Source organism: Petaurus breviceps, unplaced genomic scaffold (assembly GCF_028583685.1).
Source record: "Petaurus breviceps papuanus isolate PSGF00001 unplaced genomic scaffold, PetGlider_PUasm1.0 90849, whole genome shotgun sequence".
In the NCBI taxonomy this organism is placed as follows: domain Eukaryota; kingdom Metazoa; phylum Chordata; class Mammalia; order Diprotodontia; family Petauridae; genus Petaurus; species Petaurus breviceps.
In genome coordinates this window covers 11,972,005-11,991,706 of record NW_027187361.1, presented here as the reverse complement: position 1 = coordinate 11,991,706, position 19,702 = coordinate 11,972,005, and the positions used below count along the sequence as shown (strand labels likewise).

At 38.3% G+C, this 19,702-nt stretch overlaps 1 protein-coding gene across 8 annotated transcripts in view; it reads left to right on the top strand.

Moving 5' to 3' along the window:
• Positions 1-19,203, top strand: part of XG (Xg glycoprotein (Xg blood group)) — a 55,444-nt gene extending 36,241 nt beyond the window's left edge. Inside the window, exons 5-11 of one of the 8 annotated variants that reach the window (XM_069072859.1) lie at positions 3,748-3,810; positions 5,738-5,782; positions 6,104-6,139; positions 9,206-9,250; positions 9,704-9,739; positions 10,481-10,597; positions 17,857-19,203. In XM_069072859.1, the coding sequence (XP_068928960.1) occupies positions 3,748-3,810; positions 5,738-5,782; positions 6,104-6,139; positions 9,206-9,250; positions 9,704-9,739; positions 10,481-10,597; positions 17,857-17,873 (359 nt within the window). In that variant the 3' untranslated portion in view covers positions 17,874-19,203. The remainder of the gene's footprint in view (positions 1-3,747; positions 3,811-5,737; positions 5,783-6,103; positions 6,140-9,205; positions 9,251-9,703; positions 9,740-10,480; positions 10,598-17,856) is intronic. The other 7 variants (XM_069072860.1, XM_069072861.1, XM_069072863.1 and 4 more) reach the window with 7 other exon arrangements.
• The last annotated feature ends 499 nt before the right edge of the window (positions 19,204-19,702 follow it).

The window sequence follows — 19,702 nt, the reverse complement described above, 5'->3', positions numbered from 1 at the left end:
TTAACCTGGTTGAGAATAATTATAATAATTTAAGAAACAAAAGTTTGGAGAGATTGTGTGACGAATAAAATGACAGAATAGTTTTTTTTCTCTGCAACTTTCTCCAATACTCAAACCTAAAAATAAAGGAAATATATGCCCTATATAGATTAATTCTATTTGAATAAACAAGATGGGTCAACTAAACATGGTTAAAACAGGAATAGATCATATCACACTCTCCCTGTGGAGGCCAATCAGGGATCTTGTCAACTTTACCCTTAGAACCTGACTCTCACTCACTTTCCCCTCTGTGCAAGCTCCCATCTTTCTCCATCTGAGTTGGATGTGTGTATCTCAGAGCACTGATAACCCAGCTTCAACTTAGGCACCTGTAGGAGCAGCTTTGCAGGTGCCATTGGGGTAAATCTTACCCTAGCTTTCAGCAACCCATCAGGAAAGGACAACAATTACAGGACTTCATGATAAAAAACGTTTGGAGAGCAGAAGGCAGTGAGGTTTGATTTTTATATTTGTGTCTAGACAAAGAACCAAGTAGTGAGGTGTAACAGAAACAAGTAGGTAAGTTTGCAGTATAGGCAAAAAGTCTATTCATAGCAAGGCTATGATTAGAACATGGTTCCTGCAGGTGCTTGTCTGAGCTCAGGGGACCACCTGGGCTGGTTTGAGCCAATTCTGTGATTTTGCTGCAGCAGGGTAATGCATCCAGAGGTTAAGCAAAAAGGATTGTTATTATGCTAAACTCAGGACACAGATTGCTTGCTGGGCCTTAACTCTGAAAAACAAAGTGTCTCCTAATAATAAGAAAAGAGAGGAATCGGGGCAGCCAGGTAGCACAGCGAGTGAGAGCACCGGCTCCAGTGTTGAGAAGACCTGGAGATCGAATCCTGGGCTCAGACACTCAGCACCCACCCAGAAACACCTGGCCATGTAACCTTGAGCAAGTTACTTAACCCCAATTGCTTAAGGGCGGCCAGGTGGCTCAGCGAGTGAGAGCACCAGCTCCAGTGTCGGGATGACCTGGATCAAGTCTGGGCTCAGATACTCAGCACCACACCCAGAAATAACTGGCCGTGTAACCCTGAGCAAATTGCTTAACCCCGATTGCTTAAAAAAAAAAAAGAAAAGAGAGAGAGGAGTAAAAAGAGGAGAGGTCTTGGGATAGGAGTTCTGACATACTACTGATGTTCCCCACCAACCCTCTCTCTCCTCTCCTATCACACTCAAAAAAACGCTAGTGTGCTGTGGAGTCTGCCTAAAAAGGGAGGAATAGCAGTGCACCGAAGCTATGGGGGCCGCCCTGGGGGCCGACTGAAGGCTCATGAAAATGGTTAATTCAGCTTATACAAGTGACAGAACTGGGTGGGGGTGGGGAGCCTGATTATGGGAGATTTAGAAGAATGAGTGAGATGCTTATACTAGGGTAAGTAAGGACTTAGGGAACTGCATTGAACTCTGACCTGAGAGAGACTATTTGTCTGGTTAGAGATAAGTCCTAGTGCCTTCCAATAAAGCATAAACACCAGAACAGAGAAAAGAGATGAAGGCTATTGATCAGATGTCTAAGAAGAAAAAAAAAGAAATTTATCTGCTTCAGGCATTTTAAACTTGCACAGTAAACTAAGGACTCGGGCAAAGAAATAGAAAGCTGGGGGAATGGGCTCTTGTTAAAAATAGAAAGGTTTTGAGGAGAGAAGTTAAAGAGAGATAAGGAATTCCACTTTGGACATGAAGAATTTGAGAAGCCAGTGACACATTTATGTGGAAATTCAGGAGAGCTGGTGATGTAGGTGTTGAGAAATACAATTGGAATGGGTTTAGAACCCATGGGACTGAGAAGAAACGGATTTTAAGGATGGTGATGGTGGGCCACACACAGTGACAGCCAAGGCTAGGCATTGCCTGCACTGGAAGGAATGGAAACCTGTATTTATTGACTAGGACCTAAGCCAGTGTTGGACAGTGTCAGGAACTTCTACCATAGTGATCCTTCTCTCCTCAGGTACAATGAGTGTAGGATAATGCAGAGGGTTCTGATTCTATAGTTCATTCAGTCATAACTGACTCTGTTACCCTATGGATCTCCATGGGGTTTTCTTGGCAAAGATACTGGAGTGTTTTGCCATTTCCTTCTCCAGTTTTATGCAGACAGGGATTGAATGATTTGCCCAGGGTCACACTTAGCAAGTGTCTGAGGTTAGATTTGAACTCAGTCTTTCTGACTCTGGGTCTAGTACTCTAGCTATACTACCTGGCAGCTCCATCTGATCCCACAAATTACTCTTAAAAATGTGAAAGGCATTGTTAAGCCAAGTACAAGTAGCTTTCCAGGGGACTGCTTCTGTGAACAGCTTTTTAAGGTTCTGATCACATAGTATAGTGACCTTTCTATTTATTCAGCTGCAAACTAAAGCAAACATTCACAGAAATCAAAATACAGCATTCACAATCTTATAACATAACAACTTATCACCAAAATGGCCACATACTTTTCACCAAAATGGCCACATAGTTTTAAACAAAAGATATCATCCAGTAAGTCCTTAACTCAATCGTCCTTAAGGAGCAAGCCTCCTTAAGGGACACAAAGTACAAAGGTCAAAATTCTCCACCCCTAAATCACAATGTCTTAATCTCACAGTCAAAAAGTCTTCTTTCTTCTTGACTGGAGATTAGTTTCCAATTATCCTTAACTCTATCATCCTTAAGAGGTACAGAGTACAGAGTTCTCCTACCTCTAGACCACAGTAAATCACGATCTTCTCAGTCAGCATTAAGTACCCAAGGAGAGGTCTTTTCATCTTGCCTCGAGGCTGGGTCCCAAATTCCATGGTTCCTCTTCCATGGGTCCAGCTCTTACCTGAATCTACCCAGCTGCTACAAAAATCAACACAGACAGGACAAACAAACAGAGTGCTGGGATACCACAAGTTTCCTCCTTCTCAACTCTGCCACCACAAGTGTTTTCTTCTCAGTTCTGCTCTCTCCCAGCTTGGGCTTCTCCTTGTGTCTGGTCATTAGCTCCTCCCTGTTCTGCCCCTTCCTGTTGCATCAGCAAGTTTCTCAAACTGTGGGTTTCACAAGTTCTGTTTTCTAACAAAGATTTGATGTAATGATAGGCAAGGCTCAAAGGTGAGGTGCTAAATAATTAAACAGCTGAAACAAGGTGCTAAGTACTTCTTTGCTTGCCATTACAGACATTTAGTTGGCTGCAAGCTTAGTGAAAGTCATAGTGTGACTGTCAAAAAAGGTTAATAGAAACTTCAGCTGCATACACAGCACTAAAGTACACAGACTAAGGGAGAGAAGTCCCATTATAGCCCATAAAATTACAAGTAGTATATCATACTTATTTCTAAATGCTGCATTTTAAGAAGGGAATTGATAGAATGAAGGCAGAAGGCAACCAAAATAGTGAAAAGCCTGAAAACAATATCATAGGAAGACCATATGAGGGAATGCATATCCTAGAAAGGAAAAGATTCAGAGAGGGGCCCAATACATATTTAAAGATGTGAATGAGTATGTCCATGTAACACTATACCTTGTTATTACTTCAGAAATAGTAAAAAAAAAAATAAAATAAAATTGATCATTTCAATTTTTGATTGTTTTATGAAAAAAGATAATTTAACATATTTTGTATTACATATTCATTATTGAATACATAATTACTACATATTTATTATTAATATATGTTTATAATATTAAAATTACATATTTATGTATTTTGCTTTACATCAACAGGTAACATTAATGATTTAGATTTGAATGATGGACGCTCCCCACCCAGACCTAGACCTCCAGCAGGTATGATGACAGATGGTGCATTGTTTACATTGCATTCAGTCAGTCAATAAGCATTTGTGAAGTGCCTAATATATGTCAGGCACTGTGTTAAGTTCTAGAGATACAAAGAGAGACAAATGATAGTCTCTGCTTTTAAGGATTCACGGTCTGCAGGAGGAAGACAATAAGCAAATTGCTATATACAAGATAAGTAGGAAATAATTAAAAGAGGGAAGGTGCTGGAATTGAGATGGATTAGGAAAAGCTTCCTATAGAAAGAGGCATTTTATCTGGAACTCAAAGTTTTAAAAACACAGTTGTTTTACATGCATCTGGGAAATAAGATACACAGGTAATGGGGTATAAGAAGACTAGAAAGGTAAGGTGGTGGTGGGTGAGAACATTATGAAGGTTTTGAACACCAAAGACAGGATTTTATATTTGATCCTGAAGGTGATAGGGAGCCAGTGGGGTGATACAGTCACACCTGTGTTTCAGGAATATCATTTTGCAGCTGAATGGAGGATGGAATGGAATGGGGAGACACAGATCAGGTAGACCAACTAGCAGGCTATTTGGGGTGAAGTGATGAAGGCTACACCAGGATGTGGCAGTATCAGAGGAGAGAAGGGACGTATTCAAGATATTGCAAAAGTGAAATTGACATGCCTTGGCAACCGATTAGCTATTGGGAGGGGTGAGGGGAGTATGGGAGGTGGTAAGGAGTTGAGATCTCAGTTTGGGGGACTAGAGGAAGATGATGTCTTCAGAAAAAATAGGAAAATTTGGGAGGGTCAGAAGATTTAGGAGGAAATGTGAGTTAAGTTTTGCACATATTGTGTTTAAGATGTCTACTGGACATCCAGGTGGAGATATCTGAAAGGAAGCTGGAGATGCAATATTGACGATCTAATCAGAATGATTCCCTTTAATAATGAATAGAATTTTATTTAGGGCAAACTAGATGGACCAATGGATAGAGAACTGAGCCTAGAGTCAGGAAGACCCAAGTTCAAATTCAATCTCAGACATTTGCTATCAAGTCACTTAACTTCTTCTTCAAGTTTCCTTATCTGTAAAATGTATATAATAATAAGACCTACTTCCCAGGATTGTTGTGAGGATAAATTAAAATAGTATTTATTTCGCATTTTGCAAACCTTAAGGCACTGTGTAAATGCTAGCTATTATTACTCAGTGCGTGTTGGACAATTAACAAATGTTTAAGAACGATGACAATGACAATGATGATGGTACAGAGGTTTAAATTCCGGTGCTTTGTGGTTTAGTGTCTATCTATCTACTTCATATATGACATATGAAGGAGCTCTTAAACTGGGTAAAGTCAGTGACACAACAGGGATTTTGGAAACAATAATTTTTAAACTTTTGGTTCCTTCTGAATAACGATGTTACACATTTTTCACTACCACCTGGACAAATTAAAATTCATAGTAAAAAAATTCAATGTATAATAAAATAAAGAACAGGAATGATGTGAATGGTACTTTTATTGTTAGACAAAATAAAATATTTAACATTCAGAATCTTATTTTTAAATGTGTGGTACTTTCTCATTTAAATAATCCTGAGATTTTATCACATTGAAAATAAATAACATTTTTGGGGGGAGTACAAAATCATATCCTAGATGTTGCTTTAGAAAAGATAATCCTTAGCTTTTATTTGGGGGCAGTTTCCTCTCTGTAAAAAATATTTTGTTCAAAAATCAAATGTACTTAAATGACAGATATTTCTGTTTTAAAGATTTTTAAAGCATTTAAAAATATAAGTCAAATTTAACATCAAAGCCTCCAAATTTATAAATTTGAAATTATATAAAACTGTGAATTAGGTGACCTGCTGATTCGGTGAGTCTCGCAATGCTTCTTTAAATGTCATCATGTATTTCTGCTTCAAGTGTTTACCCCAATTTTCTTTCCTGCAGGAGGAGGTGGATATTCCAATGATTTTGGCAACACTCATGGTAAAAGTATGGCTTGGGAAAGCTGGGATGAAACAATGCTTTTGTAGGGCTCAACAGCTGAAGTGACCTGTCCCTTACAAACTACTAACTCTTTCTGCAGGGCCATCCACTGAGTTTGAGTTCCCTTAGCTTTGCTCTTCTGTCTCTGGCAGTTAATTATCTTTGCTTCTCTTTTGGGATGATCTTAAAGACTCGTGGGCTTTGTTGATTCAGCAAGCTTAGCTTATTAGCTGGCATGTCCCTCACTTAGGAAAGGTTTTTTGGCTGGAAATTCTGGGCTTCATCTGAGTAAACTTTCATTAATTTGGTACTTTTTGTTTCCTGCAGGAGGAGGGGGCTATAACTCCGGTTACAATAACCATGGTAAATGCGTAATTTTCGAGAAAGGAACTTTTTTTACAAAAAGATTTCCAGTTGTGTATGAGCTTTTCCCATCAGGGAATGGGTTTACATTGCATGTCTGAGGGGCCGTTGTTTTGTGTTTGCTCTCTCTGTTGATTCCTCCCCCATTCACATCTGCACTCTGAGCTTTTTTTCTTTGGCTTACCATGAGGCTGTAGCACCATGGGTCACAGATTTTACAATTAAATTTAGATAAGATAGAAACAAAAAATTCTTTACCAACACAAAACTATTAGAATTAGTAAGTTCAGAGATCTTTGGTATACTCAAGTGGTTAAAATATAATTCAATAAGGCCTTTATTGAAATTTTGAGGGAAGAAAATATTTAATCCTCTGCTATAGACCACAGGGCATTCCAGGACCTTGTAGTCCAAAACCCTCGTGGTCCAGAAAAGAAAGCTTTTCTGGCTTCTCTTCTTGATGGGCCATTTGATATTTCCCTCTAGATCATGATTTCTATGCACGGCTTGCTAGGAGGTGTTAATCCCCAACCCCTGCCTTCTTTGAAATATTTATGTTTGTCATTTAAAAATGAATTAATTCGTCTTGTAAGTTTTCTAATTGGCCGGTGATTATTTTCTACTAAGCTTTCCCAAAATGTTGTACATAATTATAGATACATGGTATATATTCTTGAGAAGAGACTTGTCCTTCATGATGGAAAATGCTATTCATACCCAGAGAAAGAACCATTTGATTCTGGATGCAGAGTGAGGCAAATTATTTTCGCTTTATTTTTTTGTGTGGTGTTTTGCTTTTGGTCTTTTTTTCTTTCATAACATGACTAATATGGAAATATGTTTTACATGATTGCACATGTACAACCTATATCAAAATGCTTACTATTTTAAGGAGGGAGTAGGGGAAGAAGGGAGAAACATTTGGAACTCAAAATGGAAAAAAATGTTGGAATTTGTCTTTACATATAATTGGAAAAAAATAAAATACTATTTCTTAAAAGAATAGAATTATCTGGCTGCTTAGCATGACCCAAACTTATGAGGTGTGCTATTGTCCTGAGAACCAGAAAAGGATTGTTACCAGACTATTCCATTATTTATCAGTTTTGCCTTGCTTGTGAACAAATATGACTTTATAGAACTTCTACTGGGAACATCTTTCTGGGAAAATGTCTTTTTTTAAATTCTAGCTCTGCTGTCAAAACAGGAGCCACTCATTTCCCAGTCACAGATCATTTGTTAAGGATTTCCACCCTTCTGTAATATACATGAGCAAGGTAAACAGGACCAACCCTAAGACTATGACTAAGATTAAAAACTTAAATCCCAAAGGCTGGAATAAATTGGTGACTCAACTGTTCTTGGCAAAAACACTCTTCAATCTGGGAAGTGACCAAACTTGTTTTAGATTACTAGTCTTGGCTGTTTCCCCTCATCCCTAAAGACGAGGAGGAGAATTCCCTTTTCCCTTCATGTTCCTCCAAGACCAAACAATAACTGAAAAAAGGATATGCTCATGCTAAGGAGACAGGAAAGAAAGGAACAGAAATAATAGCTCATTTGTTCTAGCTCTAGTTTTCTTGAGGCTAACTTTTAGTGGCCAGGGTCCTAGGACACTCTTGTAAGATCATATATTTAAACTTATTAAATTAAAATTAATAAATATAAAATTAAAATCATATTAAAACTTGAAGGGACCTTCGAAGTCATATTGTCTAAAACCTTCCTTTTCCAGATGAGGAAAATGAAACTCTGGGGGTTTAAGTAAATTGTCCAAGGCCACACAGGTCTTAAGTAGTGGAGCCAAGGTTGGAATCTAGGTCTTCTGACTCTAAATCTAATGACATTTCTTCAGCACTGTGCTACTTAGCAATTTGATTGTATGAGGTAATTAAAAAATAATAATCCCCTTGTGTCTGAGACAGCTAGTTTTATTGATGTGTTTGCTTTTAAATCATGACTGATTTCCAATTAATAATGATTCACTCCATTAATAATGGAACTTTCTTGCAATAAAGAAAAAAACTTAAGTAAAACCTATAGATCGCCCCTAAATAGGACAAAAATACAGCACATTCCCACATTCCCAATCCACATTCCTGTCTCTGGAGAACAGCAAGGTATATTTCATCATCTCCATCTGCCATTAAAATTTAACAACATTTGGATGTTTTTCAGTGTGGTTTTCATTTACTTTGCTATGGTCATTGTGTATATTGTTCCTCTGATTCTGTTTACTTTGCTCTACATCTGTTAATACAAGCTTTCCCATGGTTCTTTGAATTCTTCACATTTATAATTTCTTAAGGCAAAATAAAGTTCTGTTTTATTCATATATCATAATTTGTTGATTTTCCAACTGTTTGAAGTTCTTTGCTATCACAAAAGATATTACTATGAATATTTTGGTACATACAGAATCTTTTTATTTAACTTTCTTGGGATTTATACACAAAAGAATATTCTTATATTTCTAGGTCAAAATATAGGAATAAGTCAATGACTTTTAGTGTTGCATAATTCCTATTTATATCCTAGAACAAGTGGACAAATCCACCAACAATGTATCAGTGTGTCTAGCTTCACATATCCCTCCAACTATTTTCATTTTTTATGATTGTTATCAGGATTTTTAAGTATTAGTCACAAATTTTCTTCCTTATCTTGAATTTTTCTTAAAAGAATTGATATAAAGAAGTGTTATAAATAAATAACTCTCTGAATGAAATTCCCAGTCTTAGGTATTGCATTTTCCCTCCTAATTAAACCATTTAACACAACTCGGACAACGGTATTTTTCTCATTTTTCTTTAATTAAACCAAACCAAAATAAACCATATACAGCTTTTTCAGTGGTTTCTAAGCTCTACCTGAGGGTATGATTGCTGATATTTTACCGTTTTGTTATGTGAAATTGATTACTTGCTTTGGGAATGAAAATGTATTGATTTTTTTCAGCTTTGACATCAGGTTGCTTGGGGCTGTGCATGCTGCATGAGCAAGAGAAGGGTTGGTTGCAAAGTCACACACTCTTTCAATTTAATAGAATATTTTTCTCTCCTACAGGAGGAGGGCGATATAAACCCAATTCTCATTATGGAAATACTTATGGTAAATCAACTCTTTTGAAAAAAGAGATGTGCTGGTAAATGTTTAACAACTAACTCTCCCAAAAAATTGCTCAAAACAAGTTTAATCTGAATCATTAACATTTTTCTCCATCACTTTTTTAAGTCTAGACATTCAGCAAAACAACAAATCAAGCCCTGATTTGTAGCCTTTGCCAATTTCTGAGGGAAAATGCTTACACTGAAAATTTAGCATTTGGATCTCATGAGACAGTCTGAGCTGGCCCCAGCACACCTCTGAAACGAAGGCTTTTTTGCAGGCCCTGTGGTAGAATGTATTCACTCTTCATTGTTTTGTCTATAACTAATTAACTCTACATTTTCAAATTTTTGTGTTGTCTTCAGTCACGTCATAGTATTTTGGGTGTTTTTTAACTGCAATTTATATTTTTTGCCTAGAGTTCTTTTTTTACTCACATTTTTTTCCCTCTTCTAGGTGGAGGAGGGTACTCGGATTATGGAAACGCACATGGTAAATGAAAAACGACTGGATTCATTTCTATTGTACAAGGGGAAGAAACTGTCACAGAGTTTTGGAATAGCAATGCAGGTTTATTATAATGAAGGGAGAATGATATCTATCCCTTGAGTCCACCCTGTGCACCAGTGCCAAAGAAATTTTCCTTAAGCACAGATATGACCATGTGACTCCTCTATTCAATTAATTCGGTTTCCTATTGTCTTGAGGATAAAATATAAAATCACCTGTTAGCTTTTACCTCCTTGCATCTCTTGTTCCCAACCTATTTTTCTAACCTTGGTTGACAATACTCCTCTTCCTTCATTCTATGATTCCGGTCAATCAAGTCTTTTTAAAGCTCCTCACGTGACACTTCATTTCCTGTCTCCTTTCTTTTGTATTCCCCATGCTCGTGCTTGGAATGCACTCTGTCCTTACTTCTGCCATAAGTGAGGAAACAGAGGGTTGGAAAGGTTAGCCTAAGATCCTACTTGATGTCTCTCTATTCCCTGCAAAGTCCTCTGAAATCTTGTAGGAGAGAAAAATATATCAAATAGAAGAATAGAAGGGCTTTCAACAGGCCAAGCCAGGACAATAGGGCTTTAGGTGTTTTCCCTATTAATCCCCCGAAGTTTTCCATGAGTATTTTAAAGTAGATTTTTGTCATTATGTTTTGTTCTTTTTAGTGACACACGAGTAGCTGGAATGGCATTTATGAATAACGAGAGCATTTCCATCTCTTCTTTATCACAGGTGATTCAATAGCTAGAATTGTTTCCCCCATTGTTTCTGTGGTTGTGGTGTCACTTGTTGGGGCAGCAACCAGTTATTTTGCTTACAACCGGAGGAGGAACTGCTGCCGAACAAATGGTGAGCTTCACACCAGATTTTACCGATGTACCGTTACACTTGGCCCTCACTGCTTCCAGGCAGTCCTTCTATGCCTCCCCAGTCAGCTCACTATCCCTCCGTCCACAGTGGCTCTTCCAAACCTTTTCATCCTTGCTCAAGCCTCCCATGACTACCTCTCTCCCAACTCCCTCAGCAAAGGAATGTGCCTCCAATTTTTTTTTAAAAGGGGCCATTTTCCATAAGCTCCCCCTACTCCCCTCTTCTTCATGTCCTACCACACATATGCCTTCTGCCACTCTCTCCTTCTTCGCCACTCATTCACTTGAAGTGGCCGTACCCCTTACCAAGGCTAACCCCTCTACTTGTTTAAGAAATCCCATTCCATCCCATCTCCTCCAACAGTCATCCACACTCTCCTCTCCCTCTTTATTGGCTCCTTTCCCATTGCCTAAAAGCATTCCCATGTCTCTCCTATCCCCCCAAAGTCCTCACTTGGTCCTTCCATTCCTGCTCACTATTGTCCTATTTTCTTCTGCCCTTTGTAACTAAACCCCTTGTAAAGGCTGTCTGCAATAGGCACCCCAATTTCTCTTCTCTCATTCTCTTCGTGACCCCCTGAAATGTGGCTTCTAACTATCCTTCCACCAAAACTGCTCTCCCCAAAGAGTTGCTAATGTTCTCCTGATTGCCAAATTCAGTGCCCTCTTCTCAACCTCAATCTCTTGGACCGCTTTGTAGCCTTTGATGCTGTTGATAACTCTTTCCTCCTTGACACTCTCTTTTCCTTAGGATTTTGGGACATCGCTCCCTCCTGGTTTTCCTCCCACCTATCTGACCATTCCTTCTCTGTCTCCTTTGCTGGATCCTCCTCTGAGCATACCCTCTAACATAAGTGTCCTTAAGTATTCTGTCCTGGGTCCTCTTCTTTTCTCCCTCTCTAATGCTTCATTTGGTGACATTAGCTCCCATGCATTTAATTATGATCTCAAAGCCTATGACTCACAGATTTATCTCTCCAGCCCCAATCTCTCTTCTGCCCTCCTACTATCTTTCAGACTTCTCTAACTCAGTGTTCAAAAGATATTTTAAACCCAACATGTCCAAAACAGAATCCACTGTCTTTTTCCCTAAACAATTTCCCACCCCCTCCTATTTACCCAGTTCTGGTAAAGGGCAACACAGATGTTATTTGTCCTTCATTCTCTAAGAGGACCATGACCTCAGGAAGGTGATGCCATGACTTGCAAATGACTTGGACTTAAGTGAGGGAGGGCTGTGCAAAGTCACCAGCCTCACTTTCTCCTCCAGAACCATCTGGGCCCAGTGGCCAGATATAGATCTGGACAACTGGCGCAGTGGCCTTTTAAGCCTGCACCTGGGGACCATCTCCAATTGTTCTGATCTATATTTTGTCACAGACCCAGATGGCTCTGGAGGAGAAAGTGAGGCTGGTGACCTTACACAGCCCTCCCTCACTAAAATCCAACTCATGTGCAAGTCATAGCATCACCTTCCTGAGGTCATGGTCCTCTCTGAGAATGAAGGACAGACCACAGCAAAGGGCAGCACTGGGTTCCCAGGCTCTCAGGCTCACAGCCCAGGAGTCCCCCTAGATTTCCCACTATCTCTCACATCCCAGATCCAATCTGCTGCCAAGGCCTTTCACCTTTGCAACACCACTCAAAATTGCCGCTTCTTTCCTCTGTCACTGCCCCTACTCTAGTGCAGGATTTCATCACCTCATCCCTGGATCATCACAAGAGCCTGCTGATGGGTCTGCTTGCCTCAAGTCCCTTCTCACTTCAGTCCATTTTTATGCACCCACTAAAGTGATTTTCCTAAACTATCTGATCATGTCACTTTCCATTCCCTCTCCCCCCCCCCAATAAACTCCAGTGACTTCTTGTTGCCTTCAGGAATAAATACAAAATGCTCTGTTTGGAATTCAAAGCCCTTCATAATCTAGCCCCCTAGAGGGGTCAGTTTCCTAAAATGTACAATGTAAATAATATTGCCTACTGTTCTTCCAGAGTTATTATGGGGATCAGATGAGATAATTCAGGGCAAATACTTGGCAAATTTTAAAGTATGATACAAATACTTCTGTTATTATTATTCAAAGGGAAAATGGGGTTCAGAGTTAAAGTCACAAAATTATGGGTAAGTATATTTACAAAGTACATATCAAAATTTGTTGAAGACGTAAAAGATATTCAATGTCAGGCACTGTGCTAAAAAGAGGCCAAAGAGTCCCTGCCTCAAAGAGCTTGCAATCTGAAGGGGGAGACAATTTGGGATAAATAGGACGTGTTTAAAGGAGAGAAAGCACTGGGATTAAAAGGTGTCAGGGACGCCTTCATGGAGGCTGGGTTTTAGGTGGGACTTAAAGAAAGCCAAGAGAGGTCAGTGGTTGGAGCAGAGGAAGGAGAAAAAAGGCTGGAGTCAAGAGAGGGTTATGCGACTGGCTTCTGCAACACCAGCTTTGGTCAGCATTAAAGGCAGGGCAGGAACACAGGTCTTCCTGACTCTTTTCAGCACTGGTTGGATCTCTGATTTCCAGTGGTGCAGTTCACAAACTCCCTATTACTCAATGGATGATCTTTAAAAGTTTCTGTGGCCTTAAATTTTACCACTTTGTGCTTAGCCTGGCAAGGAACCTCTTGGTCCACAGACATACCATAGACATATTACTAGGTCCAGAATTGAAGGAGGAAAAGTAGAATAAAGTGTGCAATTCAATGAAAGATAATTAGAATCTTTAATCTTTAAATTTAGATATGCTTTTCTCATCCATAAAATTATTTTTTTACTACTAAGTAGTTTTGAAATACTGACCTAACCTAGAACATAGTTCTAAAGATGGAATCTTAGAAGTGATCTAGTTCAATCCTCAGATTCTATAGATACAAAACTTAGCTACCAAAGTGATTTTCCTAAGATCCATCTACCCATCTACTCATTTGTTCAGTTGTTTGAATCATGTCTGACACTTGATGACCCCATTTGGAGTTTTATTGGCAAAGATACGGAAATGGTTTGCTATTTCCTTCTCCAGCTCACTTTACAGATGAGGAAACTGAGGCAAACAGGGTTAAGTGACTTGCCCAGGGTCACACAGTTACTAAGTGTCCGAGGATGGATTTTGAGTCTTCTTGATTCCAAGCCCATGCTCCATCCCCTATGTCATCTCAATATAATCCAGTGGCTCCCTATTTCTTCTAGGATCAAATAGGAAATCCTATCTCTTTTGTTCAAAGCCCTTTATAACTTGAGCCCCACTCACCTTTCAAGTTCTCTTAAACCTTACAACTCACCCCTCCTTCCTGTACTCCGTGATTCAGTGACACTTGACTTCTCGCTGTGCCTTACTCAAGATACTCCATCTCTTACTTCTGGCTTTTTTTTTTTAACTCTCTGTCCCCTAAACCTGAAATTCTGTCCTTCTTTATCTCTTCCTCAAGACTCCCCTGCCCTTCTCTAAGTCCCAGATAAAGGCTAAGCTTCCGATCCCCTTTCATTCTAGCGTCTTCCCTCCGTTGATTATTTCCAATTTATTATGTGTGTAGCTTTTCATACAGAATAATTTGTGCCTTGTCTCTCCCATTAATTTGTGAGCTCTCTGAGAGCAGAGACTGCCTTTTGTTTTCCTTTGTGTCCCCAGCATTTAGCACAGTGACTGACACATACAAGAACCTTAATAAATTTTATTGACTGACTATTGACCAGTTGGCTGATAGTAAGTGGTGAATAGGGGTCTTCTGAAACCCTAGGTCTTCTGCCTCCAAGACTCCCTATCATGCTGCCTCCCCATTAGGACAGTCATTGAGTCATGTCTGACTCTTGATGATCCCATTTGGAGTTTTATTGGCAAAGATACAGAAATGGTTTGCTATTTCCTTCTTAACTCTTTTTTCTGTGAGTTTCTTTCATTCATTTGTAATGCATTTTTAAAAAGTGCATTAAAGCATGAAATTTTTTATTTAAAAAAATCACAAAAGAAATAGAAGCTTTCTGCTGTGTAGTTTAGCAGACCGACTAAGGCACCTAGCAGGAGCTGCACTGTGAATGGCTTTGATTCATTCAGTAGGTACAGTTACTGGGCTACAATATTCATATTTAATTATTTGAAATCCATAAAGACAACTCTAAAACATAGATCAGAAAGGAAGAAGTAGTGCTTTATCCCAGCAATATTAATTAAAAATTTAAACATAGGCCTTATCCTGGGATGTTATAGATCTTATCTTTATTTTCCTGTGTGAAGATATAAGAATTGTGTTCAGAGCAAAAACAGTGATCAGATGTCACATTTTGAGGCTATAAATTGGAATTTTTTAGTCTTGGCCTCAGTCTTCTGTAAATTGCAAGACGGTCTCCCTCTGCTGGCAGTTGAGCAAGACTGCAATGTCATGTCTCAATAAAGTCAGAACTCTTCTTGCAAATTTTCCTAAATAAATTTATGAAAGACAAATTATGACATTATAGATAGGTTTTAGCTTTATTTTAGATTACTCTCCAGTTGACAGGGGCTTCTAATATCTAACAACTGTCCATCATCCTTATTTGATTTCTGCTTTTGGGGGGAAAGGGGATCCAGACCTGTGATTTAACCAGTTCAGGGAACTCCCAACATAGAAACCCTCTTTATAAATGCAATCTAACACCTTCCTATATAAGAAAGCTTCTCTAAAACATCCATAACGAGTGGTCATCTAGTTTTTTACTGACAAATATGCTACAGCAGCTAGCTGACAAAGGGGATAGAGCACTGGACCTGGAATCAGGAAGACCTGAGTTCAAACCTAGCCTCAGATACTCACCAGCCATATAACTTTAGGCAAGTAACTTAGTCTCTATCTGCCTCAGTTTCCTCATCTTCAAGATGGGGGTAATAATAGGACCTACACCTAGGACTGTTGTGAGAACATTTAAAGCATTTTGCAAAACTTAAAGCACAATATAAACGTTAGCTGTTATTATTTACTATTCAAAGGGGGAATGTAGTACTTCTCAAAGCATACAATTTTTGGCTAACTCTAATTTGTCAATTATTGTTTTCCCCCCTTGCCTCAAGCCCAAATATTTCCCCTTTGCAATTTCTTACCATTGCAACTAGTTCTGCTCTCTGGGGCCAAGCAAAAAAATTCTAATATTTCTTCCACATATTGACCCTTCAAATACTTAAAATCTTATGATTAAAAGTTGACATGCAAAGGGAAACTTAGAGATCACTTAGTCCAATCTCTTCATTTTTCAGATGATGAAACTGAGTCCAAAGTATATGACTTGCCCAAGGTTATTAAAGTTGCAGTTGTGTGACTTGTCCTTCGTTCTCAAAGAGAAACATGACATTAGGAAGATGATGCCATGACTTACAAATGAATTAGATTTAAGTGAGGGAGGTCTGTGCAAAGTTACCAGCCTCATCTTTTCCTCCAGAGTCATCTGGGTCCAGATACAGATCAGGACAACTGGAAATGGCCCAGGATGCAGTGGGAGAACTTGGACTTTTTTTTTTTTTGCTTTTTGGAGGGGGAAGGTAGGGTAATTGGGGTTCAGTGATTTGTCCAAGGTTACACGGCTAGTTTTATGTTAAGCGTCTGAGGCTAGATTTGAACTCAGGTCCTCCTGACTTCAGGGCCAGAGCTCCATTCACTGTGCCACCTAGCAGTCCCAGAACTTGGACTTTTTAAGATAAGATCTTTTTGAGTTCTCATTTGTCTGAGACAGTGCCCTTTCAGTGATTAGGGATGTTTAATAAGTGAGCCAAAAAATGACTTCTTTAATCAAGAAAAAGAAATCAAACTGGCAGTGAGAGACCCTCAGGGTTGTTGCTGGCCAAAAGAGAAACAATTACTATTTATGTTCACTCTGAGCTAACAGGGTCCAAAAAATAACCATTAAGTGGTCCTTGGGCAGGGACCTATTGTTGACCAATCAATGAGAGCAAGAGCGAATTGGGATTCAGGTATGGTCTTTAAGAAAGAAAACTGGCCAGTAAACCCCAAGATATCTAGGTAGACTTCATTCATCAAAATTTACCTTCCTTTGGGCAGAGTCCCTTAGGTAATGGCATGATGAAGAAGGGAGAGGGGAAGGGAAGGGAGGGGAGAGGAGGAGCTGAATTGCCCAACTAGAACTGACCAGTTGGGTTCCCAGTGGGGCAGCTTGCTTGGGTTACTGAAGTACAGCGTTGGGATGCCACTCTGCCTCTCGTGTCAGCTTGAAGACAGCTATCATATTTCCACTAGGGTTTGTCTTCTCCAGGCTAAACATATCCAAGTTCAACTGATCCTCATGTAGTAAACTCTGAAGGCTCTCATCATCTTGGCTACCCTCCTCTGGAAAGTCTCAAGCTATTTACAATCCTTCCTAAAATATGGCATCTAGAACTCAATGTATTATTCCAGATATTTTCTGATGAGGACAGTTATCACTTCTCTTTTTCTGGACATTCTACTTTTTATAATGCAGTCTAAGATGTCATTAGCTTTTGGGGCCACCCCACTGGACTATTGACTAATATTGAACTTGTAGTCAATTAAAAGTTCTAGCTCTTTTGCAGATTAAGTGATATTGATCCCAGACTCCCTCATTTTATGTCTCTGAAGTTGACTTTTTGAACTTGTGCGGTATTTTGATTGTATGCTCATCTTACTAAAATTAACCCAGATTTCTGGCATGTTTAAGTATTTTTGGATCCTCAATCTGTTCTCTAACATATTAGTTATCCCTTCTAACTTTGTGTCACCTAAAAATTTGATGAATGTACCATTTGTGCCTTCCCTAAAATTATTGGAAAGAGTTGTTAAATAGCTAAAAATGTGCTGGATTTATACTCAGAGGTCCTAAGGCTGAATCTGGGTTTTGCTACTCATTACTCATTTGACCTTGAAAACGGGCCCCATTATGGACTGCAGTTCCCACTGGGTTAAAATGAAAAGGTTGGACAAGATGCCTTCTGAAGTTATTAGGAGAAAACTAAATGGAATTATTAAATTGAGCTTATAAATGCAAAGTGGTAAAAACAATGATCTATGACACCATGAACCAAGGACAGATCCCTAGGACAAAGAGACCTTTTGCCATGTTAATATTTATGCTAGTAATTAGTTTAGAAGTTTAGTCATTCCACAAGCTTCAAATTCACCTAAATGAGTATCATTTCTATTTATCTACATGTTTAAATTGTCAAATGCTTTGCTGAAATCTAGGTAAATTATTTCCATGTTGGGCATTCCAGAGAATGACATTTTCTTCACAATCTTCCTTTGCAGAGCCAGAGAATGTCTGAAAGAGGCAGGAATCTGCAATGACTTTCACATGAAGCAGAATAAAATGGGAATGAATATTTATCATGTATGTTAGACAGATTTGTGCCTTTGTGTGTAATGAGGACCCACCAATGTATTAAAAATAATTTCCTTCTCCTAAAACATCTGATTCACTCAAGTGAGAATTCCCAATTTCTTTGTATAGTGATGTAAAGATATTTACCTGAAGTATAATGATGGTTTAAGAAAAAGAAATCTGATCCAATGACTATATTATTTAACATGGAAATGAGAACTTGTATTCTGTTCATAGTTCTTAGAAAACATTTTATAATAATATATAAATGATTTAAGTCTACTGTTTGTGTCATGATGCCAGACTGGCACAGTTTTAGGCGGACAACTATAGAGTTCCCCAATCCATACACATTTGGTGACAATGAGAACATAAAGAAGGTAGATCATTCCAATAATATTTTTGTAGGGAAAGTCACCAGCACAAATGATAAGAGCTTTTTATTTCAACTGTATGCCTTGATTACGAGTGAAATTGAGTTGCTTATTTCCAAAATTGATAGGAAAACCTGGATACTGCACTGTCGGCTGATATTTCTGTGACTATTAAGGCATGGTTATTAGGAGAAAACTAAATGGAATTATTAAATTGAGCTTAGAAATGCAAAGTGCTAAAAACAAAATCCCTAGAGTAATGATTTTGAAAGCTTATTGTTCCATTCTTCTTAGGATTTTTTAAAAATTAAAGATAAATATATAGACTATTTTGAGTTATTATAACTTCTAACTTTTCAACTTGTCATAAACACTCAGATTTAATTCCTATCAAGATTCTGCTTCCTTCAATGTGATAATTTTGTAGCATCACATGTGAATTTTTAAATGTTTTAACCTCCGCAATTATGTTGAAATGTTTATATGAATGAGTGATTTCCACCAATAGAATGCAAGCTCCTTCAGGGTGGGGATTGTTTCTTTTCTTTTCTTTATATCTCTAGGACTCAGCGTGGTGCCTGACACTCCAGTTGTGCTTAATCATTCTCTGATTAATTAACATAATGTTTATGGCATCAGTTTCTGAAGGAAAACTAAAGAGGTACTTAGTTGTTCATTGCAGGTATGCTCAGCAACATTGATAATAATGGTAAAGAGCTTACTCCTTGGTTTGGTACAGTTGAAGAGTTAAACTCTATAATATCTTAAATTCTAAGATAGACCAAATCTGATCCAACTACCACCTACTACCTTTGCCTACATGCTGTTTTGGGGGAATTGGAAAAGGGAATGTTTTGTTGCAAGTGTTTATTAATAAATAAAACTTTATGTAATATAGAATGGATGCAGAATTTTCCAAATCCTGTTAAAATCTCACTCTACCAACCGTCACCATAGAGCTAAAATGCACAAATTGCATCCTACAGCTTATTGGTTTTTAAGATTTCAGCTTAAGAAGTTGGGATAAAAAAACATTTTAAAGTATTTCAAACCTTGAGAAAGACTGGAAATAAAACAAAACAAAACAAAAATGCCAAAACCAACTAAAACATTAGTGTAGATTATCATTACCACATAACACTAACTCATGTGTAAATTATCATGTAATTTGAATTCATCCTCATTTTGTCTCTTATTTAAATGTTTTTTTTCTGGCAATGATTTATGTGTTTCTTATATTGAAAGTACCTAGTACAACTGTAATAATAATCACTCTATGTGGTAGTCTAGTTTAGTATCTTAAAAATGTGTCCAACATATATTAGAACATTGTAGGGCATTTAGGAATTTTTTTTAAATGACATCTTTAGTCTCTTATAGGGCTATTATAGATTTGTTC